The sequence below is a fragment of the Equus quagga genome, chromosome 5, assembly GCF_021613505.1.
Source record: "Equus quagga isolate Etosha38 chromosome 5, UCLA_HA_Equagga_1.0, whole genome shotgun sequence".
Classification (NCBI taxonomy): domain Eukaryota; kingdom Metazoa; phylum Chordata; class Mammalia; order Perissodactyla; family Equidae; genus Equus; species Equus quagga.
The window spans coordinates 41,437,494-41,463,326 of record NC_060271.1 but is presented as its reverse complement, the minus strand read 5'-3'; the positions used below and the strand labels follow the sequence as shown (position 1 = coordinate 41,463,326).

The 25,833-nt window shown below is 51.6% G+C and overlaps 1 protein-coding gene across 2 annotated transcripts in view; it reads right to left on the bottom strand.

The window, feature by feature from the left end:
* Positions 1–25,833, bottom strand: part of CTNNBIP1 (catenin beta interacting protein 1) — a 48,761-nt gene that overhangs the window by 3,767 nt on the left and 19,161 nt on the right. Inside the window, exons 2-4 of one of the 2 annotated variants that reach the window (XM_046661031.1) lie at positions 17,667–17,785; positions 16,947–17,037; positions 6,407–6,563 (exon numbers count right to left, since the gene is read on the bottom strand). In XM_046661031.1, coding sequence (XP_046516987.1) covers positions 6,421–6,563; positions 16,947–17,037; positions 17,667–17,762 — 330 coding nt within the window. In that variant the 5' untranslated portion in view covers positions 17,763–17,785 and the 3' untranslated portion in view covers positions 6,407–6,420. Of the gene's footprint in view, positions 1–6,406; positions 6,564–16,946; positions 17,038–17,666; positions 17,786–22,505; positions 22,591–25,833 lie in introns of both variants that reach the window. The other variant, XM_046661033.1, reaches the window with a different exon arrangement.

Here is a 25,833-nt window from a genome sequence, read left to right as displayed (position 1 = left end):
TCTATTCCTGAAAAGGAGAATAAGCCTCTGGAAGGGAGCTCAAATCGTCTGACTTCTTGGAATGGGGCTCCTTTGCTTGGGAAGCTTTACAAATCCTTCCTCTGTCTTCTCAGGAACATTCTGTTCTCTCGCCTCAGTCCTAGGACCACGCAATATCACTGCAGGCAGAATTTTCCTAGCAACCACAGAATCCAAGATTACCTCATACCCTGCATGGCAGCTGAGCTGGTTACCTAACAGATGCCGGCTTTTCCCAAGTGCGCCTCCCAGCTTGCTAATCAGGAGGGGGCTGGCAGGAGATGGTGAAAGGGGGGTTGTCAGCCAAAGAAGCCTCGGCTGCAATGAACAGTGGCAGCCCACTCACTTCTTTCCTTGCCTGCCTCGTGGGTTTTCTCACAGGGACCTTGGGCCTCTGTGCTGAGCTGCAGGCACAAAAATAGCACAGGCTGCCCCAGGAGGGAATGGTGAGTCTGCAGAGGAACAGCCATTGGCTCCTTGGAGGAGCCCAGACCCAGGGGCTCAGGCTCCTGATGCTGCAGCCTGTCCGGAACCTGGACTACACCCTGACAGCTGCGGAAGGAAGTAACCTCCTCAAGGTCACACAGAGACTCTGATATCTGTTTAACAAGACACCTGAAGCAGAGGATTTGTCAGAGTCCCACCCGTGCCACACTGCCATCTGGTAGCCCCATCCCTGGCTGGGGTGGGGAAGGCTGGGGATTCGCGGCTCCTGTTTATAGAGCCTCCCACTCTGCTGCTGGAGCAGTGTGGCAAGGGCCCACAGAGCTGCTGCCCATCCTGGGCCCTGTTCTCTTCCTAAAGGACTTGCTATTTTCCAGGCCTCACCACAGAGACCTGCTTTCCTTCAGGGCTCAAGAGGGGGCAGGCTCTTCTAGAGCATTCTCTGACTTATCTTTTCATTGTCTGGCCTAGGACTCATCACTCAACAAGGGTCTGACCATGAACCCGGCAGGCCTCCGGGCAAGGACTCTGCTTTCCCCTCGCCTCTTCTCCATGAAATTTGGGCCAGTAGCTTACAGGGAGGGTTAGCTGCTCAGTTAGTTATCATGATTTGAGCTCTTAGAGCTTTAGATACAGGAGGGACCTTGGAGGTTGGTCCCCATGGTCTCACCTTCTTAAAAGGCCAGCATGTGGTGACTCCCATGCGTGCTCCCACTGTCCAGGAATCACAGGGGTCAGAACAGGAAGTCACTGCAAAGAAGCCAGCAGGCCCAGCCCACTGCCTCCAGGCCATTAGTTAGGTTTCCTATCCCATTTTACACATGAGGAATGTCCATCCCACTGGTACCTCTGCTGACACTATCTGGACTTGCGCTCAGGGCTTCTGTTCATCCTTTTTCACCAGATGCAGGTGAGCACAGGAGGGGAGAAGATGGTCAGTCTCTCCTGTTTCACACTCTTTGATACATAAAAGATAAAGATGGCCAAAACCAGATGAATATATCACAAGAAAAGAGAACTGCAGACCTGTATCTCTTATGAATACAGATATTCATAATATCTATGACATGCAAAAATACTCAACAAGATACTAGCAAACTGAATACAGCAACATATAAAAAGGATTGTATACTCTAAGTGAGATTTGCCCAGGAATGCAAGGTTGGTTTAACATCCAAAAATCAATTAATGTAATATATCATATCAATAGAAAAAAGAACAAAAACCATATAATTATCTGAACAGACAGAGAAAACACACCTGACAAAATTCAACACACCTTCATGATAAAAATACTCAACATACTAGGAATAGAAGGGAACTGCCTTAGTCTGATAAAGGGCATTTACCAAAAACTCACAGCTACTATCATACTTAATTGTGAAGATGGAAAGTTCTCTCCCTTCAAGATTAGGAACAAGAAAAAGATATCCACTCTCACAATTTCTATTCAATATTGTGTTGAAAGTTCTATCCAGGGCAATTAGGCAATAAACAGAAATAAAAGGCATCCAGATTGGAAAGGAAGAAGTAAAACTACGGGCATACCTCGGAGATATTGCGAGTTTGGTTCCAGACACTTCAATAAATCAAATATCGCAATAAAGTGAATGTCGCAATAAAGCGAGTCACACAAATTTTTTGGTTTCCCAGTGCATGTAAAAGTTCTGTTTATACTATACAGTAGTCTGTCAAGTGTGCAATACCATTATGTTTAAAAAAACAATGTACATATCAATTAAAAAATTAAGTGAGCAAATCTGTTGGAAAAATGGTGCCAATAGACTTGCTCAATGCAGGGTTGCGACAAACCTTCAATTTGTAAAAAATACAATATCTGCAAAGTGTAATAAAGTGAAGTGCAAAAAAATAAGGTACGCCTATATATTGGTCGACAACATGGATCTTAGAAAATATAGAAAATCCTAAGGAATCCACTAAAAAACTATTACAACTAATAAGCTAAAGTTGTAGGGTACAAGATCAATATACAAAAATTATTTGTATTTCTATACACTAGCAATGAACAATCTGAAAATGAAATTAAGAAAACAATTTCATCTACAATAGCATAAGAAATAAAATCTTAGGAATAAATTTAACAAATGAAGTACAAAATTTATACTCTAAAAGTACAAAACATCATTGAAAGAAATTAAACACAATCTCTACCAAAATCCCAGCTGCCTTTTTTGCAGAAATTGACAAGTTGCTCTTAAAACTTGAAACACAAAGGATCCAGAAAACCACAATAATCCTGAGAAAGAAGAATAAAGTTGGACTCACACTTTTGGATTTCAAAACTTATTACAAAGCTACAGTAAACAAGACTGGGTAGAACTGGTATAAGGATAGACATGCAGATCAATGGAACAGAACTGAGATTCAGAGATAAACCCTCCCATTTACGGTCAATTAAATTTTGACAAGGGTGCCAAGACAACTCAATGGAAAAGAATTGGACAAATGGTGCAGGGACAACTGGAAATTCACAGGTAAAGGATGAAGTTGGACCCCTACCTTGCACCATATATCAAAATTAACTCAAAATGGACTAATGACCTAAATATAAGAGCTAAGCTATAAAACTCTTAGAAGAAAACAGGAGTAAATCTTCATGACCTCGGTGTTAAGAAATGATTTCTTATATGTGACGGCTAAAGTACAAGCAACAAAAACAACAAAATAGGTAAATTGGGCTTTATGAAAGTTAAAAGCTTTTATGCCTCAAAGGATACTATCAAAGAAGTGAATTGTGAAGGCCCACTGGGCTGTTTCTGCCCACTGTTCTGAATGTCAAAGTACAGAAATTCAGTGGAGCGCGGGCAAATGGCGGGAGTAACTATGACTCTCTCGAGGTAGCCAAATGCCTCGTCATCTAAGTAGTGATGCGCATGAATGGATGAACAAGATTCCCACTGTCCCTACCTACTATCCAGCAAAACCACAGCCAAGGAGGAAAAAAAACAGTCAAAAAGTAGCCCACAGAATGGGAGAAAGTATTTGCAGGTCATATGTCTGGTATCTGGAATATATAAGTAACACAACTCAATAATAATAAAATGTCAAACAATCCAATTTTTAAAATGGGCTAAGAACTTGAAAAGACATTTCTCCAAATAAGATATATGAATGGTCAACAACATGAAAAGATGCTCAATATCATTAGTCATTATGGAAATATAAATCAAAACCAAAATGAGATGCCACTTTACAGCCACTAGGATGGCTGGATCAAAAAGGCAGACAACAACAAGCGTCAGCAAGGATGCGGAGAAATGGGAACCCTCCCCCATTGCTGGTGGAATGTCAAAGAGTACAGCTCCCAAGCCTGCTCCACCTGCAGGCTTCTTCATCTCAGCCGATGGCACCTCCATCCTCTGATTGCTCAGGTTAAAAACCCTGGGGTCTTCCTGATGCTCCCCTGTCTCTCACACACACTCCACATACAACATATCAGCAAACCTTGTTGACTCTACTTTTAAAATATATCCTGAATGGGTCACCATTTCCCCTACCACTACGCTGGTCCAGGCCACCACTGCCCCTCACTGTCCTCCTGTACCCCCTTTTCCTGGATCTCCCCACTCTGGCCCCTGATGGTCCATTCTCCACACAGTAGTGGGAAACTACTTAAAAACAGTTCTTAAAAACGTAAGTCAGGGGCTGGCCCCGTGGCTGAGTGGTTAAGTTCGCGCGATCCGCTTCGGTGGCCCAGGGTTTTGCCAGCTCGGATCCTGAGTGCAGACATGGCACCGCCTGTCAGGCCACGCTGAGGTGGCATCTTGCATGCCACAACCAGAAGGACTCACAACTACAATATACAACTAAGTACTGGGGGGCTTTGGGGAGAAAGAAAAAAAAGAAAAAAAGATTGGCTAAAAGATGTTAGCTCAGGTGCCAGTCTTTAAAAAAAAAAGACCATAAGTCAGACCCTGCCACTCCTTTGCTCAAAACCCTGCAAAGACTTCTTATTGCAAGATTTCTTATCACACTCAAAGTAAACTCCTAACTCCACACCATGGCATGCAAGGCCCAACATGATCTGGCCTCTGGCTGCCTCTTCCACTTCTTTTTCTTTAAGATTTTCTTTTTCTTTTTTTCCCCCAAAGGCCCCTGGTACATAGTTGTGCATTTTCAGTTGTGGGTCCTTCTAGTTGTGGCATGTGGGATGCCGCCCAAGCATGGCCCAACGAGCAGTGCCACATCCGTGCCCAGGACCTGAATCGGCAAAACCCTGGGCCGCCGAAGCGGAGCACGCGAACACAACCATTTGGCCATGGGGCCAGCCCCTTCACCTTCTTTTATATACCCCCACCCCTCACTCCAGACCAGACACAAGGGCCTCCAGGCTATCCTCCAGCTACAAGTAACTTATTCCTCAGGACCTCTGCACTTGCTGTTTCCTTTGCCTCAATGCTGTTCCCCAAGTCCATCTTACAGTGTTGCACTTCATGCCAGTCTCTGTGCACGATCACCTCCCTAGGCCCTCCCTGACCACAATTTCTAAAATAGTGCCCCGTGTCAATTCCTTGGGCAGCTGTAGTCCACTTCAGGAGCCTCAGCGCCACCCTCAGAGTTATAAATTGATGGGATCTTATTCCCCACTGGAAAGTGTGTTCCATATGATCAGGGACCCGGTCTTTCACTCACATATTCACAGCCCCCGGGAAAGCTCCTGGGACACAGGAGGAATCGTTACTTTGTCGATGAGCAACCTGAGCTCAGAGAGATGAAGCAACTCAGTGAATGAGAGGCAGAGGGAGGGCCCAGACCTAGATTCCAAAGTCCAGGCCTTCCCACTATGGGGCTCCTGGCCGTTTCCTCTCAGGAGAAGGAAATAACTAACATGTCCCAGTCACCCAGAGCACTGAGGCTGCTCAGGCCTCCCAGTAGATGGGCCAATCCATCCGCCCCCAAAAGAATGGAATGAAGACCCAGGATTTTAAAAATGCCACCAAGGGGCCAGGCACGTGGCATGGTGGTTAAGTTCGGCTTCGGTGGTCCGGGTTCGCAGGCTCAGATCCTGGGCACGGACATACACCACTCATCAGCCATGCTGTGGCAGTGACCCACATACAAAATAGATGAAGACTGGCAAAGATGTTAGCTCAGGGCTAATCTTCCTCAAGGGAAAAAAAAAAAAAGCCATCAACAAGAAGTAAGGAAAAAAAACCCACCACCAAAGCAACCCTGGGATGCCTTGGAAAAAATTCAACATGGGACCCAGGATGCCAACCTGGGAGGAACCTGTCCCCAGACCCCCGTGCCCTGGCCTACTGCTCCGCCAGACGCCTCCCTGGTGCTGTGGCTCACCTGCTTTGGAAAGCAGGGCCGAGGCACTGTGAGGGCATGGCCCTCTGACCCAAGGCAGGGCACCCAGTGGCCAACTCTTCCCACGCCCACTGCCAGCTTTCCCCCTTTAACAGAGTCCAGTCGAGTGACCGGGGAGAGAAAAATGACAAATATGCAAGAGCTTAGAAAAGGGAAGCTGGCCCCTAGCCGGGAGCAAGAGACAGACAATGGGGTCACTGGTCTGTTTGCAAGCTCAGGATGAATTCACACCAGCAGGATCGAAAGCCCAGCACAGGCTCCACACAGCAGCACCACCCTCGGCCCATGTCCACCGTGGCCCACGGCCCAGAGCAGTGTGGTTTGGAGAAGTCCTCAGGGCACTCAGACACAATCCCCAACACCCAGTGGCTGGAGAATCACTCTTGCTATTTGAGACTCTAAGTAAAAGTCTTTCAAAGTTCTTTCTATCAATACCCTAAGCACCTCAATGTTTCCTGAATTGCCAGAACACACTCCTATTGGCCACACAGGTTTAGAGTTGGGTCAGTGATAGTAGATGAAACAGAAGAGAAAAGAGGAATGTGGAGATGGCTGCAGCCGTGAGGCCGATGGACGGAGCAAGGGTGCACACGGCCTCTATTTCTCAGACCTGTCTGGGGAGTGCTAGTAGAGCCCTGGTCCTTTTCCGGGAATGGCAGAGCTCGGTCCTGGAAAAGCACAGACCCTGGAGCGCACATGAAGCTGGGGCCCAGGTCCCAGGGCAGAGGAGGACAGCTCCCAACACCACCTCGCTCTCCAGGAGGACCCTGCGGAGAGAGACCAGGTGGTGGATAAGGAAGGGACAAGGCCTCCGAGGGGTCTATGACATGCTGACCATGCAGTTCCTGCCGGCATTCCACCACAGTGCCTGGCTGCAGGGGGACAAACTGACCCGAGAGCTCTTCCAGCTCCAGATCCGGCCAAGGCCAGCTCGGAGCTGGGGCTCACAAGTGGCCAGGGAGAGAGAAAACAGCCCTGAGGATAAACCCTAACCAAGAAATTGACACAAGGTACAAAAAGCTCAGCTCTCAAAGGCTGTCAGCCTGGGGCCCCGGAGTCCAGGACACGGTCCTGTACAGATCTCCCCAGAGAAAAGGCGGCACTCCTAGTGCCAGCATCAGCAATGGGCCGGGGCACCCACGTCACCTGATTCAGAGCCACAGACCCCTCCAAGCCCAGCCCCCACGACCGTACGTTCTGGAAACAGGGGGCCTCTCCCACACCCCTTGCTAGCTGGAGCTTCACAGGACTACCACAGGGTCAGATGTTCTGGGGTCAGAGACCTTATGACCTCCTGACCTCCTAAGGGGCCTAACAGCTTCCTAATGAGGGTAAATGACTGGGAACTGGAAAACTCAGAAATACAACCCTGAGACCCCAGAGACTCCAAATTCCCCTGGCTGCTGGAGGCAGGAGACAGCCTAAGGAGTGGCTCAGTGCTTCAAACCCGTCCAGGGAGCCTGCCCTGCCAAGGCTGGGCCATCCTCCAGGCGCACGGCCAAAGAGCTGCAGAGGAAACATGGCCACATGCTCCGAAGCACCCAGGGCTGTTTCCATTCCCAGCATTCTGTCCCTTCTTCGACCCTACAAGTTTTGGTTGCAATACTTCCTCCTGCCCCATGAGCTCATTATCTTGCTGTCAATACCAACTAGTGGCTGCTACCCGCTACCCAAAACTGCAGCGACTCAGCTACTAGCTCTGGGGAGATGAGTCAGACAGCAAGCCTCCTGGACATTCCTCCAAAGGAGAAAGTTTCCATGGGGATGAGGCTCGGCCACCACCCTGGACTGGGCCTCTTCCCAGATAAACCCACACCTACTGGGTGGCAGGCTCTGGCAGCCGAGGCCTAGGAGCCCGTGGGTTCTATACATCTCATCTCTGATGCCCAAAGTTCCCAGGGGATGGCTTTTACCCAGAGACAGCATGACACTGGTTGCCATGGGGACAGCAGCCCCAGATCCACCAAGGTCTCAGTAGCCAAAGCAGGTTCCAGGCTTGGTGGCGCCTCCGGGGCTCCAGGCTGACAACCACATCACCAGGCACTCAGGCTGCCAGAAGGTGGGGCAAGTGGGCCAAGATGTGGAGCTGGCTCCTGGCAAGGGTGCTGGGCCTCCTGACTGGCTACTAGGGCCCTCCCAGGCTTGCGCTTCCTTGGTGGACCCTGGTACCCAGGCTTGGGTCTGATCCTGCCAAACTGTGTGACACAGGGAAGTCCCTGCACATCCACCTCCCTTTTCTCATCTGCAAAATGTGATGAATCGCACCTATCCCATCCATCTGACAGACCAGGAGAATGTCTGCAGCGTAAACCATCATAACAGCATCCTATATGGTTACCAGGTGGGGTTCTACTACACCTGCTCTGCTCTGGTCCCAGACCTGCTCCCCTAAACCCATCTCTGCCCCCCCAACCCTTCCATACCCATGCTGAGTCCAACACACACACTACCTCTAGGTTTGTATTCCCAGGTGAGGTACCCATTGTCCTCACTCAAACTCTTCGGTCAGCCAAAAGGTAAGCTCTCCTTAAGCAGAGAGCTTGGCTGTGTGAAGGGACAGAATCTGGGAGGTGTGGGCAGGTTGATCCCTCCAGGGGTCAGGAATGACCAGGTCTTTACCTAATGTCCTGGCATATTCTCAAATTCTAGTGGGCACCAGAATCACCTTGGGGGCATGTTTCAAACGCTGATTCCCAAGCTTGTCTGGCAGGCTGGGGTGGGGCCTGGGAGTTGGCATTTTTAACAAGAACCCTCAGTGATTTGGATGTGGTGGTCTGTGGTCCACACTCCGAGATCTTGATGCTACAGGCTATCCCTTGACCCTCACTCCAACCCGAGCCATTGTCCTTTCTCTGTGAACTTTCTGAAAGAGACGTCTGTCCTGCTTCCATTTCCTCACTTCCCATTTACTCCCTGGCCCCTGGCAACCTGGCTTCCAGCCCAGGGCTCCATAGAAACTGTTTTGGGAAATGTCATCACTGACCTCTTAATTACCAACCCAGGAGACCCTGACCATGACCCTGCTGACGCTCCCCTCCTTTCAGTGCTCCCCTGTGTCCCCCTTCTGTCCTCAGTGCCATGCTCACTGGGTCCCCACCTCCCCTCACTGGACTCCACACTTCACCCTTGCACATGCCCAATCCTTGAACCTTGCACCTGAGCTGACCTCGCTCCCACCCGCTCCTGGACACCCAGAGGTGCCTCCCACTGGGAGCTCCCCTTCCTGCTTCTCCACTGCAGCTGCTCAGATCAGGGACCTCGTCCACTTGGCCCTCGGTCTCAAACCCCATCTCCGCCTGCTCACCCGTGCCTGCAGGTTCTCCATCCTACACGTCCCACCTCTGAAATGTATCCGCATCACCTGGACATCACTGTGATCTACCAGCTGCCTCCGTGCCTTACTCTCTGCCCTGAGACCGCTCCCCAGTGCTCACCCTAAATGGACGACAACCCGACCTGGCCATCCCTCCCCTTCAGGCCCGTGGTGACCCCTTGTGGTCTTCAGAATAAACTGTCCAGAGCCCGTTTGCCTTTCCAGCCACTTGCCACCCGCCCGCAACTGCCACACCAGTCTCTTAGGGGGACGTGAAGACACTCAACACTCGCACGTGCCGGACAGGCTCCAGGGGCTCCTTCGGCCAGCGAGATCCTGCTCCCCCTTTTGCCCACACACACATCCCCACGGATCCTTCAAGGCCCAGGGAAACAGCACCTCTTTTCTGTGGCTTTCTAGGTAGGTTTCCCTTCCCTCAGGATTAGTCATACTCTGATCTATGTGCCCAAAGTTCTGTACAAATTTGTTCTTGTGTCTGTCTGCCCTGCTGACCCGGTGGCTCGAGGGCGGGGACCGTCACTTGCCACACAGACCGATAGACTAATGTCCCACTGCTGGACTGAGCGGCACCTTGACGCTCTTCCCCCAGACAGGCCTGCCTCTCATGGGAAGTCAATGTAGGGCTGCAGGAGGGGCTCTGAGGCCTTTGTTCTCAGTTCTAAACAACAGAACCCATTGCGCGGGTGAAGGAAGGGCCGGCGCCGCCCTCCGCCGCCCAGAACTAGAATGCCGCATTGAGCAACTGGCCCTGCATTTCAGCACATTCCTTACCCGTTCTTGGGATTTTTTTTCTTTTTCTGTGACACAAGTTATCATATACCAAGTTCTTCTGGTTGATTTTTCACTTTGCTTCAATGTATATGTGATTTTTTTGTTCAATTTTATCATTATTGGGTTACAGGTAATTCTCATTACCTGTGTTGATTAAAGTTAAAAAAGATTAGCTTCCCATCCCATAGACTGAATTCTCCCAGGGCCTGACTGCAATTTCAGTCCAGAGTTTGTTATCGCCAGGAGCCTCTGGGAGAAGCCTTGGAGCCTCACACTGGGAGAGAGGGGACCCAGAACCCTCAGCAGATGGTCCACTCAGTACAGCAGGCTGGCACAGAAGAGGAGCCTCTTACAGGACCCGCCTCTGTGCCAGACACTGGACTACGGGCTGAATGTGTGACGGCAGAGACCCTGGCCCCAAGAGGCTCCTGACATAATGTGATGTTGGCTACAGAGAAGGAAAGATCACAGGGAGCTCAGGAGCAAGAGGGGCAGAAGCTGCCCCGGGAGAGATCAGAGAGGGCTGCATGGAGGAAGTGAAAGAGCAGAGGCTGGAAGGGTGTGGGAGAGGATTCCAGGAAAAACGCTGGCTGTAAAATGGAGACGATGGTGCCAGCACCCTCACTTGTGGGCCGCTGAGAGGGTCAAGTGAGGTGATGAGCAGACGAGAGCACTCCCTTCATCAACTGTGAAATGCTGTGCAACGGGTGGGCCATTCCCTTGGAGGCACTGGCTCCCTGCTGATTTGCCTGTGACCACAGCTGTTTTAACAAGGTTTGCAGTCTAACCCTGAGACCAAATGACCTATTTTAGGCTCTCTGGAAGCAAACCCTGAGGCAGCAGCCTTGGCTTCCAAGGGAGAAAGCCAGCAGAGCCCTGAGACAGCCCAGCTAGCTCCAGGCTGGGGACCCTCCCTGGAAAGTCTCTTGGAAAAAGTGTGATCAGATGGAGGCTAGAACAGCCTGAGGCACCACTGTGCCAGCACCATGACTTCCAGGGCCAAGAAGAGGGAGACCAGGGGATGTCCTGGGAGGCTGCTCAGCAGAGACAGGACAAGAGCTTCCTTAACACGATGGGCCACGTCTAGACGGGTCCTCATAGTCCCGGGACACCCGGACAAGGGCCTATACGAGGCACTGCACGAATGTGACCGTTCGGCAGGCAACTGGCCACAGGTAGGCCTTTGCAAAGTGCACTGGAGGCCCGGAGTTGGCACTGGCTGGGCGCCCTGTCCCTTGTGCACAGCTGGAGCAGGAGGGGAGTGGGAGCTCTCAGAGAACCACACATTAAAAGGCACCTGCAGGTGAAGGGCCCAGAATAAAAAGGCAGCAGAAAACTCAACATTTTTTTCTGTGTCCTCCTGAAATAACCACGTTCACTGCCAAAATCACACTTGTTCCTGGAGTAAAACACTGTCCTGCTTAAAAATGCATATGGCCTGTAAGCCACTCCTAGAATTTATCTTAAAATAAAGGATGAAGATGAAGATTTACATGCAGGGATGCTCAATGTGTGCCACACCCTGGACCCACACTGACCAGCTCCACGGCCTTGAGTATGTTGCTCAACCCCTCTGGGCCTGTTTTCTCGTCTCGAGAGGGGGGCCCTTGATAGCACCTGCCTCACAGGGCTGTCGTGAGGATTCACTGGGGTAACCCTTGCATGCTGCTTGACAAGGAACCTGGCACATGGGAGGAGCTCAGTAAATGTCTGCTGTTATTATAATTAATAGCAAAAATGAGAAACAAACATCCAATGGGAAAGATCAGTCAATGACTTACAGCACAGAAATATGGCTCCATATTATGCAATTGCTAAAATGCTTTCTTGAGAATTGTTTAAGAACACTGTAAAATTATTCTAAGTAAAACACGGATGTTAAAATAGATATTAAAAGGTTTAGGGCCGGCCTGGTGGCACAGCGGTTAAGTTCGCACGTTCCGCTTCTCAGTGGCCCGGGGTTCACCAGTTCGGATCCCAGGTGCGGACATGGCACTGCTTAGCACGCCATGCTGTGGCAGGCGTCCCATGTATAAAGTAGAGGAAGATGGGCATGATGTTGGCTCAGGGCCAGTCTTCCTCAGCAAAAAAGAGGAGGACTGGCAGTAGTAAGAGGAGGACTGGCAGTAGTTAGCTCAGGGCTAATCTTCCTCAAAAAAAAAAAAAAGATAAAATAAATAAATAAAAGGTTTACATTGTATGGTCCCAACTTTATGATGGAAATACATGCATATTTTCAAAAGGCTGATGGGAAATTTAACAAAAGGGAATAGTGATTATAGCTATGAAGGAGGATTCAATCCCTTAGGCGTCTGCTGTTTCTACCTTTCCCCAGTTTTCTACAATGACTATGCACTGTTTTATAGCCAGGAGAAACGACCAATATGTGTTAGTGAAAGAGTAGCTCCGGAGATAAGAAAGGAATGAACTCAGCATTCTGTCACCTGCTTTGGGAGCTCCCGCTGGGCCTTCTCAGCAAGGCGACCTTTCCAGAGACGTATTGATTTCCTCTGGTTCAAAGACTTGCCTGGCTGTCAGGTCTGCTCTGTCACCCTTGGGGGCTAGGGAACAACCGCTCAGAGATTTGGCTCCACGTTCCTGCCTTTGTGGGGGACCATGGGCTTCCGGACTCAAAGCTTGCTCCATTCTTTTGTGCAAGCACATACTGGAGCCCAGCGGGGCGCAGCCCCACACATACAAAGCGGGAAGCCACAGTCCTAAACTCAAGGAGCTCAGAGTTGGTCAAGAGATGGACCGGGAGACAGTGTGGGCAGCAGCACAGCCAGGGTGCATGTGTGTGATGGAAATCAGAGGAGGGCCCGGCCAGGCCTGGGGGAGGTGGGGGAGGGGGATGGGGCGGGCAGGGCTGAGCTCCTGGCAGCCAAGGGGCAAATACAGAGGCAGAAAGGCCAGCAGGAGACAGGAGCTGAAAGCCATTCACTATGGCTGTTTATGGTGCATGAGGGCACGGTGTCAGGGGTGGACGGGGCGTCTCGCTTGTCATGCTAAGAGGGCTGGATTTTATCCTCAAGGCAGTAGGGAGTCACTGAAAGATTTTAAGTCTGGGAGACACCTGTTAACGTAGCCTTCAAAAGTCACTCTAGGGGCCGGCCCAGTGGCACAGCGGTTAAGTGTGTACATTTGGCTTCTTGGCAGCCTGGGGTTAGCTGGTTCGGATCCCTGGTGTGGACATGGCACCGCTTGGCAAAAGCCATGCTGTGGTAGGCATCCCACGTATAAAATAGAGGCAGATGGGCATGGATGTTAGCTCAGGGCCAGTCTTCCTCAGCAAAAAGAAGAGGATTGGCAGTAGTTAGCTCAGGGCTGATCTTACTCAAAAAAAAAAAAAAAAGTCACTCCGGCTATGGGGTAGAAAGTGCAGTAGAGGGGGCAAGATGACAAGCTAAGATGCCAGTTGGAAGCCATTTGCAGCGATCGAGGTAAGAATTAACAGGGGCTCAGACCAAAGTGGGGGCTCAAATGAAGAGAGAGAAGATAAAGCAGGTTTGAGGAGCTTTACGGCAGGAGAATCCCAAGGGCGTGGTAACTTAGTACATACCTGGGGGAGAGAGGAGTCAGGGTGGGTCCTGGGACTCTGCATATTTGCTGGTACATTCGTCATGACAGAGAATAGAGACGGTAGAATAGATTCTGGGGCCAGGAGAGGCTAGAATTTTAGCCAAGCCCCATGTGGCCCCACAGCCTGGGCAGAAACGTAGGGTGCCGCTCTCAGGGCTGTGCCTCCACAGTGGGAGAGACTGGACTGACTGCTTTCTTGTTATTGTGTTATTGTTATGAATCTGGATCTGCCAAGTGTAGAAGGTCTGTGGCAAGATGGTCAGTAGAGAGGTGAACATAAAGCTCTGGGGTCAGGAGAGGGGCCTGGGCCGAGGGTGCATATTTGGAGGGCACTGACCAGAGCATAGGTGAGCTCCCAGGGAGAGCGTGTAGGACTGAGAGGAAAGGACAGAAGCATGGAGAACGCAAGCATGATGAAGGGGAAAGAGGAGCTCACATGGGGAACAAGCAGAGAGGGAGAAAATGTGGCAGGGGAGAGGCGGGGAGGGAGGGAGGGAGGGAAAAGAGGGAGAGGGAGGGGAGAAAGGGGGAGGAGAGAGACAGAGGGAGGAGTATCATGGAAGACAAGGGAGGCTGCCATGGATGTTTCAGACCAGCACAGGCCAGGTGGGTCCACTGTTCAGTACTGGGGGCCACTGGGGCCCTCTGCTGGAACCATTTAGTGAGCCCCAGGTGCAGGCCCATGCACCAGGGTCCCCATCACCTGCCTGGACCCAGCAGATACTGGACACACATTCACCAAGGGAAGAACAGGAAGGCGGGAGGCCTGGGCACAGACCAGACCACAGTGGGCAAGGGACGCCCAGCCGGCTCTCCTGCCTGGGTCTGGGGAGGGCAAGGAGTGCCCCCGGTACCAGACCCCTCCAGCCTTGGAGGGGAAGTGTCTATGGGTCTAAGGGTGGTGGGTGGGACTCCAGGACCAATGCCAAGCTCTGTCTCATTGGTGGTGTGGCCCCAGGCCCCCCACCGACAGGAACTGGAGGAATCTTTTCTGTCCCTGGGAATAGCATAGGTAAGAGTCGCAGAAGCGAGCTCTGGGCATTTGCTGAAAGACAGCGCCACCTAGTGGCAGAAGGCGCTCACACCAGCCCATCATGCCCATCACCCTGACTGCTCCCAGGCCTTTGGGGGCCTTTCACACTGGAGTCCCAGGCACTGGAAGCAATGCTGTGCATCGACTGAGGTTGGCTGTGCCGACAGAGAAGGTGGGCAGGCTAGAATTTTAGCCAAGCCCCATGTGGCCCCACAGCCTGGGCAGAAACGTAGGGTGCTGCTCTCAGGGCTGTGCCTCCACAGTGGGAGAGACTGGACTGACTGCTTTCTTGTTATTGTGTATTTGTCTGTGGTGTCTTTAGGGACACAAAGGAAATAACACTGTGCCTCTGAAGCTCTCGCAGGCATGGCCACCCCCTCCCCTCTCCAGCTCACAGTCCACGAGGATTCTCAGGGCCTTCTGCCGCGTGCATGCGTGTCTTCCTGTGTGGTTCAGGTCAGAGGTGACCGTTGGGGCCAGGGACAGTATGCAGGACACCCCAGCAGCAGAGAACCACTCCCGACACCAGCCTCCCCAGAGATTCTCCCCTGGCTCCAGCCTGCTCCCTAGAGAGAGATGGATCTGAGGCCGGCCTGGCTGTCTTGTGGAGATCCCATGCCCAGGAGGGCTGGGATCCCAGGGTCACACCCACCCACCTATGGCTCTCTCCTGACTGCTCAGCAGTTTCAGGCCAGGTAAAACCACCGTGACCTCCTTAAACAACTCAACAGAGCTCATTTTTATTCTCAACTTTTGGTTTAGCTAGGTGAAATAAAAACGGTTCTCTTAAAAACACTTTCTAAACTTCCCCTTATTACAAAAGAAATGTTTTACAAAAATGTGTGACTTGGAAAGTCAAAGTCCCTTATATAGCTCAATCCTCTATCAAAATTTCCTATTAACAGCCTGGTGTATATTCCTTAGCTTTTTTTTTCTATACTCGTATGTGAGTGTTTGTGTGTGTGTGGGGTGTGTGTGTTGTTGCTTTCTATAGTGACATACAATTCTACGACTTATGATTTTTCCATTAAAAGCATTCTGCTAGAGGAATTCTTACCACGCCGGTCCAAATTCAGGTTAACTCAGTGACACAAAACCAGGATGGGAGAGAAGATGATGGCCCAGGGACTCAGAAGCCTGAGGGTTTCAGGTAGATACAGTTCAGAAGCCAGGGGAGAGGGACTCATGCTAGAAATCCCATCAGCCCTGGAAGAGAAAAGATCTCTCCGGGAAAAAATCTCCCAGGGGTAGGGTGGAGGCAGACTCCACCCCCTTATCTCCTCCCCAGCCACTGGCCGACAGCGCAGTCAGTACAGAACAGCATGAGTACAGCCCAGGCAGCTGTTCACAGTGAGCAGCTCTCCCAGGGAGCTGCCTGGCCACTGGGACATCCTGTAAATTTCTGCTGAGTTAGGTGCACAGGCTGGGTCACACCCAGCGTCAGAGCTCAGGAACCTGGGCCTGTGCCAGGGCAGAGCCCTGCCACATCCAGGAAAACAAGGGCAGCTTCAAGACAAGCAGCCCCATGTGCCAGACCTGCTCTCCTCCTCGACCTCATGGATCACAAACACAGCCCTCAGCACTCTCCTTTTGGGACCACTCATACCAGACACGCCACAGGCTGCACTATTTTATGGCCAACAATTCCAACTAAGCATAAACTAAAAGGAAAGGACTAGATGGAGATGCTAGTCAGGATACCAGGCTGCAGGGTCAGTATAAGCCTTCCAGAAAGGGGAAGCCCCATAAGTGCCCAGCAGCCTCCTGCTGCTCTAGGACAGACAGTGACTTGTTGCTTCTGAACCCCAGTGTCCTTGCCTATTAAGTGGAAGTAATACAAACAGTAGCTACCTACGATTTCATGAAGTGATGTGTGCACTTAGCAGGCACCTGCTGGACAGCAGACACTCAAATGCTGCCCACTGCTGTTATCATGATTGGCTGAAGGCACCCAGGAAAGAAATAACTCCCTCATGCACATGGAGACCTCCAGAGCCCTTGGGGCCTCCCCTCTAGGCACAACTAGGAACACATTTGCCCCAGTGTAGCCAGAGCCAAGGCCAGGTCCTAGCACACAAGGGTGGTTTCACTGTCCTTGGACAGGGTGCTCGGTGGGCAGAGGTCAAGCCAGAGGAAATGCAACAACCAGAGCCTCTGCAGTTACAGGGGGCCCAGACACCTATCTTTCTTGCCTCCCTCAGGCCAAGAAAGGGATCCCACCACTACCAGATTGGGTCCTTGGCTCCCACCTGGGCAAGGAGATGGGCCAGGCTGGAGGCTCCTGTTTAGATGCTGCTGCCACCTGGGGCTCAGCTCTGTGGATGGGAGGGAGCTGCAGCCCCTCCTTGTCTGCCCCGGAGCTACGCTTCCTAAAGGAACCACAACTTGGTGCCCTGGGAGTGGCATGGCTGGCCGCCCTGGCCCTTGACTCACCCTGGTCGATAGAGTGCTGGGGCAGCTGGCTGAGCTGGCTGTTGACTACCCCCGCGTAGGTGCGCAGGAACTCCTCCTCGCTGGCCGTCAGCTGCAAGGGTGAGAGAGCTGCAGGTGAGGGGTGCATGCACCGGCTCCCGGAAGGTACTTCCTCCTTTGCTCCCCAAACCTCTATTCCTGAGATTTGACCTTTCTGTTTCCAGAGCGAGCATCTCCTCCTGCCCACTTCCTCCCCCCGTGAAACTTGGTCCATGGGCCCACAGGCCTCGGCACTGGGATCAGATCTGAGACTGGATTCTAGTGCAGTGCAGGGCCAGCAGGAAGACAGGCCCTGCTCGGCGAGCACCCCCGTTTCTGAGAAAAGCCCCCACACATCTGCTGCCCTCTCGGTGCCTATCCTGCCCAGTGCCCCTCGGACGCCTCCTGGGGAGAAGACTCTCAGGGGTGGGAGAGGGGAGGAAGGGAGGGCCAGAGCCTTTAGAACTCTCACCCACCTGGCCCAAACTCAGATGGGGGTGGGAAGACTGAGCCCACGGGGGTGGAAGAACTGGACATGCTGGGCTCTGTGTCACATGAATTAGCTACAGAGCCAAACCACAGGCCCAGCATCCCCCTCCCCAGACCACGGCTGCTACAGGAGGTGGCTACAGCCCCTCTGCTCTGCCTGCATCAGGCACCTTCCCTGGGGTGCCTGCTGCTCAACACCCCAAAGGCACTCACGTTTGATCCCATCTTCCTCAGCATGAGCAGCACTCGGACCTTCTGCTGAATGTACATTTCCTCCGGACTCTTTCCGGGAGCACCCTCGCGGTTCATCCCCTGGCCAGCTCTGGGGACTCCTGCAGAGTGAGGAGAAGCACCGAAGTGGGGGGGTGTCAGGATGAGACATACCCAGATACAGACAAGGTGCGTGGCAGGAGTTGTCAGGCAGCCGACAACGCTTCAGGGTCTTGTTTCTGAGAGCCCAGAGCAGGTGGCGAGTTGCACGTTCCTCCCTCACCCCCACTGGCCCCAGCCAGCCAGACTAGGTGGCTATATCCTAGAGCAGGCACTGGCGACCAGCACCCTCTGCTGTCAGGCCCAGGGGGACTGAGCTGACCCAGACTTCCAGTCAGCTCTACCTTCCTGCCACCCCCTCAGCAAGGCTCCTGTTATGAGTCACAGCGCATGTGCTGCATGAAGCCCAAAGTGTCCCAGGTTTTCAAAGCAAGCAACTTCCACAAGGAGCAAAAGTGACAGGATCAGAGGCAGCTGGCTGGGGCCTTTGGCTGGAGAAACCAGGAATCAATACCCAGCCCCCAAACACCAAGACAGCTCCTTCTGCAAAAGCCCCTGACAAGTTCAAGAGGCCAGCTCTTGGGCTGGGTTCCAAGGAGTCCCTCGATGGGGGGAGGAGGAGCCAGGGCTGTGGGGCACAGGCACCCACCCAGGCTCACTGCCGTCACCCTCACAGGCCCACCCCACCTGTCCAAGGGCAGCTCCTGCAGGCAGCAGCTATGTCCAGGTGCAGCAGGGACCGGATCTGCAGAAAGGTCCCAGGAGAGAAGCCCCAGGTTTCCTCTCTCCAGGAGGAGCTGGTGGAGAGGCAGCTGGGTGTGGAGGGGTTTGGGTTACACACTTGTAACTCCTGGATGAGTCAGAAATAACGCAGCAGCTGGTGGGGGTGGAGCCTCAGCAACCCCGGTGCCAAGGAGCTGCACTCGGAGGACCAAGGGAATTGGGCTGGTGTGCCAAGGACTCTCCTCACACTGTCCATCCCTCAGGGGCCAGCAAGCCCTGGACCAGTGGGCTCTCCCAGGCAGGGCTGCTCTCCATGTAAAGGGTGCACTCAGAAATGCACCAGAGCTGGGGCAGCAGCCTCCCTGGAGGTCCCCGTCAACTGCTCAGTCCCCATAACCTAATAGGAGATCTTGCCCTAAAAGGCCACACAATAGGCTAAAAAGCTGGCAAATTGGGGCTTACACAGCAGCTGTACGCTTGATGTGGCACACTCTCCTCTCAGGGCCTTCCTTTCCGCCAGTAAGGCCCCAGGCTCCCTATCCTACTGTCTGCCCCCTGCCACCTCTGGGCTCAGAAAAGGACCTAATGAACAACTGGTAGCCCGGAAAGAGGGGACAACCCCAACTTCCTAGCACAGCTGAGTGGGAAAGCTCAGGTCTGGGGTATCACTTCTCCTCACGTTGACCCCCTCCTCACTTTCTTCAACTTCACCACCCCACACAAGTAGCCAGAATGATTAAAAAAAAAAAAACAGAACTGATGACATCACTCCCACTCCTACCTACCTCAGAATACATCATACAGTCCTTGCCAGGACCCCACACCGGCAGCCTACTTCCCTCTCCGCCCTCCTCCCCTTGCTGCTCTGCCTTCCTGGCCCCCAGTCTGTTTCTAGAACAGGCCAAGAAGCTCCTTCCCCCAGCGGCCTTTGCACTGGTGTCCTTTTCACCTTTCTCACTTAGACGCCTTCCCAGGGAATCCTTTCCTGACAGCATAACCGAGGCAGGTTCTGGGCCCCATCCCAGACCCTCTCGGTCACACAGCCCTGTCTCGCCTCAGTTTTCTGAAAGCATCTGGTCGGCGCACTTGCTTCTTGTCTCTCCCCTGGCTGCCTGGAAGGCCAGGGCCACATCTGTTTCACTCACCCTGTCTCCCCACAGCCAAACACCACGCCTGGCGGGCACTTAACAAATGCTGCCTGATGGCTGGATGGAATATCGAGGCAGCCTGAGATGTCCAGGCTCCCCCAACCCTGACAACATCCACATCAATTTAGGGCCAAATGTCATCGTGTTGAAAGAGACCAAAGTATCAATACGGTCTCCATCACCAAATTTAGCTTTTCCAAAGGACTCTCATTCCCGAGTAATTTGAGTGCCTTGGGTTCTCACGTTCTCCAGAGGAAATCTGAAATTCCCCGTAAGGCCTTCAAACTGGGAGTTAGGGCTTCTAGGAGTAAAAATCATCCAATTCTGTCCTGTGTCCAAGGGTTCTCTCCTCGTGAAAGACAGCACGGGAGACAAGTGATTGGCCACTAGGTGTCACCACACACAAAAGAACCAGAGTTCAGTGCTGCCCGACTCCACTTGTCCCCAGCAGGCCCATCAAGTTCAAGCCCGCATTCTGATCATACTGTCACAAACCACACGCCAGTCCTGCGCCCCAGCGCAAGATCTATTCACTCACTCAGGGGCCTGGCTCTACCCAGGCAAGGACACGTATCTGGTCTTGCTGTGCATCCCAGGACCTAGGGTCCTGGCTTCACAGTGGGTGGGAACCCCTTCCTCGCCGTCCTTTCCTGACAAGCCAGGCTTCCTCCAACAGAAATGCGGACTCAGAAACAACAGGAGAGAGAGACAGACAGACAGAGAGATTTTGTGTGTGTGTGTGAATCATCTCACATGAGGTCTATTTTACAGAATTTTGCTCTGTCGAACGTTCCTATGCTCAGCACCCTGTAGAGACTGGTGTCATTCCATCATTCCCCGCCATTGTAGCCTCACTATTCCCGGTGACCTCCCACACTCACGCTGTGATTATTAGGGGGCACTCAGGCAGCCCAGCCATGGGCCTATGGTGTGGTCATTGGTTTCTGAAAGGCTCTTTGGGGCTGGGTTACTCCCACTTCAGCACACTTCCCTGGCAGACATGGTTTCTCAAACTGTGTTTTCTGGCTTTGGGGAAGACTCCTGTCATTTCTAAAAATTCTCGTCTTCTAGCATCCTTCAAGCTCTGTCCTGAGCTGATTTCATCCTGCTGCCTGACGGTGGGAACACTGAGGGCCAGATCTGGGGTAGAACGTGGCCATGAGCACACACTCCCGCCTTCACACTCCAATCCTAATGGATGAGAACGTCATGACTGGGTTACATAATTCCGTCCTAAACAGAATCTACATCACAGGTGTCCATGTGAAGAAAATTAATAATTGAAGAGCATAAATCATAATCAACCCAAACAACACAGACATTTCAGTCACTGGTGTGCTACAGGCATATTAAAGTGTATTTGGGTTTGGTGCCTATCCAAGAAAACATGTATTAAATTTTCATCACAATTCTGACAAGCATCAGATCAACTTCGTTTGAGAATTGTTATTCTCTCCTGTCGGGATCAAGAACTGGTCTCCATTAAAATATGTTTCAGTCACATAAGTCCAAACTGGAACGAATTTAGACACACTAAGTATTCATTCAGTCCTCAGTTGTAAGAACCAAAAGTAACGATGCTTCTCAATTATGGTCTCCCCACCAGCCCCATAAACATCCCATCACCAAAATGGAGATGCTTCCATTCTAAATCCTAAGAAAACCTCTGTGATAACTGCCCAAGTCAGAGACAGACTGCTGCCTCTCTTAAGATATAACATTCTGGAAGCTAACTAGGGGAAGGCATAAATGAGCCCCCAAATGGAAGATAACAGGCAACTATCAACTGTCCAAAGGAATGACAAGGGGAGAGGCCTGTGGCTATACATTATCTGTAGACATCCATGTGCTTTGCGAAAAGTGGGTGTGATTCCAGAAAGTCACATCAGATTGGGACAAATGCAACTAAGAGAAACCAAGGTACATACATTCACTGTAGACACACAGACGCACCCCCCCCCCCATTGGCTCTGAGCCTGCATCTTTGCTGAAAGACGCTTGGCTGGTAAAGGACAGTGAGGAAGGGGCTCCCAACCACTGGGAAGGATCGTACAAAGTGACAAATGTGGCCCGTGACCTGAGAGGCCACACTGCGTTCTCCGGGAGACATCTGAGGTCATATGTAAGATACCATGCTCCTGCCAGGCTCTGCAGGGACCTAATCTCTACCAGCACATGATCTCCAGCTTTGAAGCAGCTGATTTCACTCTAGAAGAATCGGGAGGCAGTGCAAGAGGGACCCGGAGAGCAGGACTGCTGAGTGTTACATGCAGCCATCAGACTTTCTGATAAACAGCTCCGAAAGCCAGCCTCCCTTCCAGAGGCACGAGTGGCCCTGAATACAAATAGCCACCTGCACTCATTTTTATTTATAAACTTGAGGCTAATGCTGTTTGAACACCCACATTTATATACATTGGAATATACATTTATAGCCAGGGTGGTCTTGCACCTGCTTGGAAAATACTGAGTAATCTCAGGCTGGGCCAGACAGCAGGGAGTCCTTTGGATGTATCACCCCTCTGCCCCATGGGTCCCAGCACTTGTCTTCTGTCCATTTTTTAAAAAATTGTGATATATTTTAAATGCTACATTAAAAAATGTACATTTACATTTGTACAATGTTTACATTGCACAAAAATCACAATGTCGATTGTACGATTCATAGAACTTATATAAAATACTAATTCAGAGACTGCACACATCTTAACAGACTAAAAGAAATCAGTAGTACCACAAAATTCGCTGTAGGAACCCACACGGCTGAAGAAATGAGCACTATTCGGGATGCTGGAGAAAGGAAATGAGATGAGCTAACTTCACAGTCGGCCCTGGAGCCTGTCCCCAAGGCCCCCTTCCCAACAGTGTTCTATGGCCACATTACCAGAAGTCCTTCCCCAGGGGCCCTTACCTGCTTCTGGAAATTAACTTCAGGCAAACAGGTGCTCAACTGTGACAGACGGGCTGTGGTCAGGGAGAAATAGGAAGGTGCGGCCCTGTGGAAACACAGACACGGGTCATGGGAGGAGCCAGGAGGGGCCCAAAGGCTGCCAGAGTGGAACCTGGAGCACACGCCCCATGCTGACAGATACAGGACTGCTGGCGGGAAGCTCATGGCAATCGGTCTGCCGCAGTCCAGAAATACCTGTGTGTCTGGCCAGCCCAGGGAACTCGCACCAACACCTCTGGGACGAGGTGCTGACTCAGCTATGCTCGCCTGTCATTTCCGGCCAAAGCAGGTCAAGCACACGCTCTCCTCCACCCCTTGGGTTAGTCACCAAATCCAACTGAAAGCTGTGCTCAGAGACGTTGAGGACCGGAGTGAATCACTCTGGGACAGCTGATGGGCAAGTCCTGCACCTGCATAAGAAGGCGTCCCACCCACCAAACAGGGCCTGACGAGACAGGCACAGGTACCGGGGTGTCCACTTCCTCTGTGCTGAGACGCGCATTGTGTTTGTTGTGTGCTAGGTGAACAGCTGTGGTTGTGTATGTAAACATTAACATACACACACACAAAACAGATACCGATAATTTACAACCTGCTAGCCTGGCCACATGTCTGCTTGCCCCAAACACACTCTTCCAGGAATCAGAGAACACTGTCTTCCTTTCTTTTGCCTCTCACATGCAACCTCACGGCTCAGGTCCTCTGCACGTTAACCTGGCAGGAGTATGATAGCAGACGGCTGGGAGGCACAGAGAGAAGTAGGCGGGGGCCCCACCCACCCAGGCAGCCTGGCCATCTTGTCCACTGCTGTGCACAGACCTTGGGACACCTGGTTTAAAGGTGGATGCCTAGCTCTCAGCCCTGCGGTGAGGACAGAGGTCTGAGGAGAATACCTTGAGAAACCTGTTCTGAGGGAGGTGCAGGACCAAGGGGAGCTTGGAAACCCCTCTGTCTTCAGTGATTTCTACAAAGAAAGCTGCTTGCTCACCCCAGGGGCTGAGGAAAATGTGTTTTACAGGGAAACTGAGATTCCAAAAGCCTTTCCGACAGGTGGCCCTACGGCCCCACTCCAACCTCTGGGTCTCTTTGTGTGTACCCCTTCCACCAGCGGATGGCCCTGGGATGGAAGAGCCGTCACCCACCACTGCCACCCCCTCCACCCTCAGACTACCCCTACAGGAACAGACATTTATAGCAATTAATTGCTCTTTTATTCCTCTACATATCAAAGCACCAAAATGCCAAGGAACCCTGGGGGAACTTTCCACCAAGTCCTCACATTCCTTCAAAAAGAGATGAAAAGAGACAACGTTCTCCCACTTCTGAGGGGCTTTAATTTCTTCAACTACCACAACAGCCAATTAGCCTCCTACTGTCTACAGGGCTCGGATCCTTCCAAGAAGCAGAGAGGAACTTTGTATTCATGACCGTAAGAGAAGACTTCAAAGCGATGCTGTGGTGTTTCCGATGGGCCCCAGGGACTCATGGCCAACTGTGCTACTTGCCATTTATGATCAGGTCAATGTCACCAATTTTCAGAGGAGGAAACTGAGGCTCAAAGTCCCTGGGGGTAAGCATGCTTCAGGAGCTGGATTCTGTTCTTGGTTCTGCTCTGTTGCGCATTGGCCGTACAACCTGAGGTTGGTCACTGCCCTTCTGGGCCCTTCATTTCACCATCTGTAAAAAGGAAATCACGATCTGCCATATTTCCCTTGGTGGATACAAGACCAGGGCTGGCTTCAGGAGCGTGAGGCCTGGGAGCTGAGAAGGGCTCCATTCACGGTTTAATGCTCTGCTGTTGCCATCTTGAAATTAAAAAAAAATTTTTCTTTTTTTAAGATTGGCACCTGAGCTAACATCTGTTGCCAATCTTTTTTTTCCCCTTTCTTCTTCTCCCCAAAGTCCCCCAGTACACAGCTGCATACTCCAACTGTGAGTTCCTCTGGTTGTGCTACATGGGACGCTGCCCCAGCATGGCCTCACGAGTGGTGCCATGTCTGCGCCCAGGATCCGAACCGGCGAAACCCTAGGTTGCCAAAGTGGAGCACGTGCACTTAACTACTCGGCCACAGGGAGGCCCCTGAAATTCTTTTTTTTTTTTTTTTTTGAGGAAGATTAGCCCTGAGCTAACATCTGCTGCCAATCCTCCTGTTTTTGCTGAGGAAGACTGGCCCTGAGCTAACATCCGTGCCCATCTTCCTCCACTTTATATGTGGGATGCCTACCACAGCATGGCTTGCCAAGCAGTGCCATATCTGCACCCGGGCTCCAAACCAGTGAGCCCTGGGCTGTTGAAGTGGAATGTGCGCACTTAACCACTCTGCCATGGGGACGGCCCCTGAAACTCTTAATAATTTTCGAATAAGGGCCCTGCGCTGGACCCCCCAAATTACGTAGGCAGTCTGGAATGAGAAAAAGGAGGTCTCAAGGTGCCTCTCAAAGTGCCAAGGGCCCCATAACCTTAAGCAGACACTGCATGGACTTAAGAAGGATATACTAGAACCTTTCTAGCTGTACACAGCCCCATGTCAGGCTTAGGAGTGGGAGATACAAAAGCAGGGCTATGACACTGAGCCTGCCTTTCAGGAGGTGAGCAAATGGCTGAGGAAACCACACTATACAAGGCAAATGGAAAACAACACAGCAATACGTGACAATGATCTGTCAGGTTAAGACACAAACACTTCCAGAATGCCAACCACATGTAATGTACCATGCCCAGCACCTCCCCCTGTGTAGCTCAGAGGCAGGAGGAAAAAGACCCAGGGCCTTGAGCCGGTGTAAGAAGCGGCAGAGTAAGAGGAAGCATTTGTCTTAAAGGATGACAGGAGTTTGCTGGCAGAGAAGCGGAAGGGCACTGCAGGCACAGGGAACAGACATTCTCTGAACAAACAACTACTGAGCATCTATTATATGCCAGGACCTGTGCTGGGCCTTGAGGATACACAAGTGAGCCAAACAGCCACGGTGTGCTTGTGACAAAGGGCTCCACTCAGCAGGGAACAGAGATGCTAATCAGGTCACATCCAGGTAAATGCATCCTCAGACACGCTGATAAATGACTCCAAGGGTAAATGCAAGGTGCCCTGAGACACACAGAGCAGGAAGTCTGACCAAGCCCTGGGGGAAGGCATCCCCAGGAAGAGACTTCTGAGCTGTTACCTGAAGGATGAGGAAACGCTGGGCGGGACCACTTCTTTGCTCAGGGGCACACTTGTGTAAAGGTCCTAAAGCAGGAAGAGATTGGGTCTTTGGAAAAACTGGAGAAGGAGGTGTGGCTGAGGCCTTG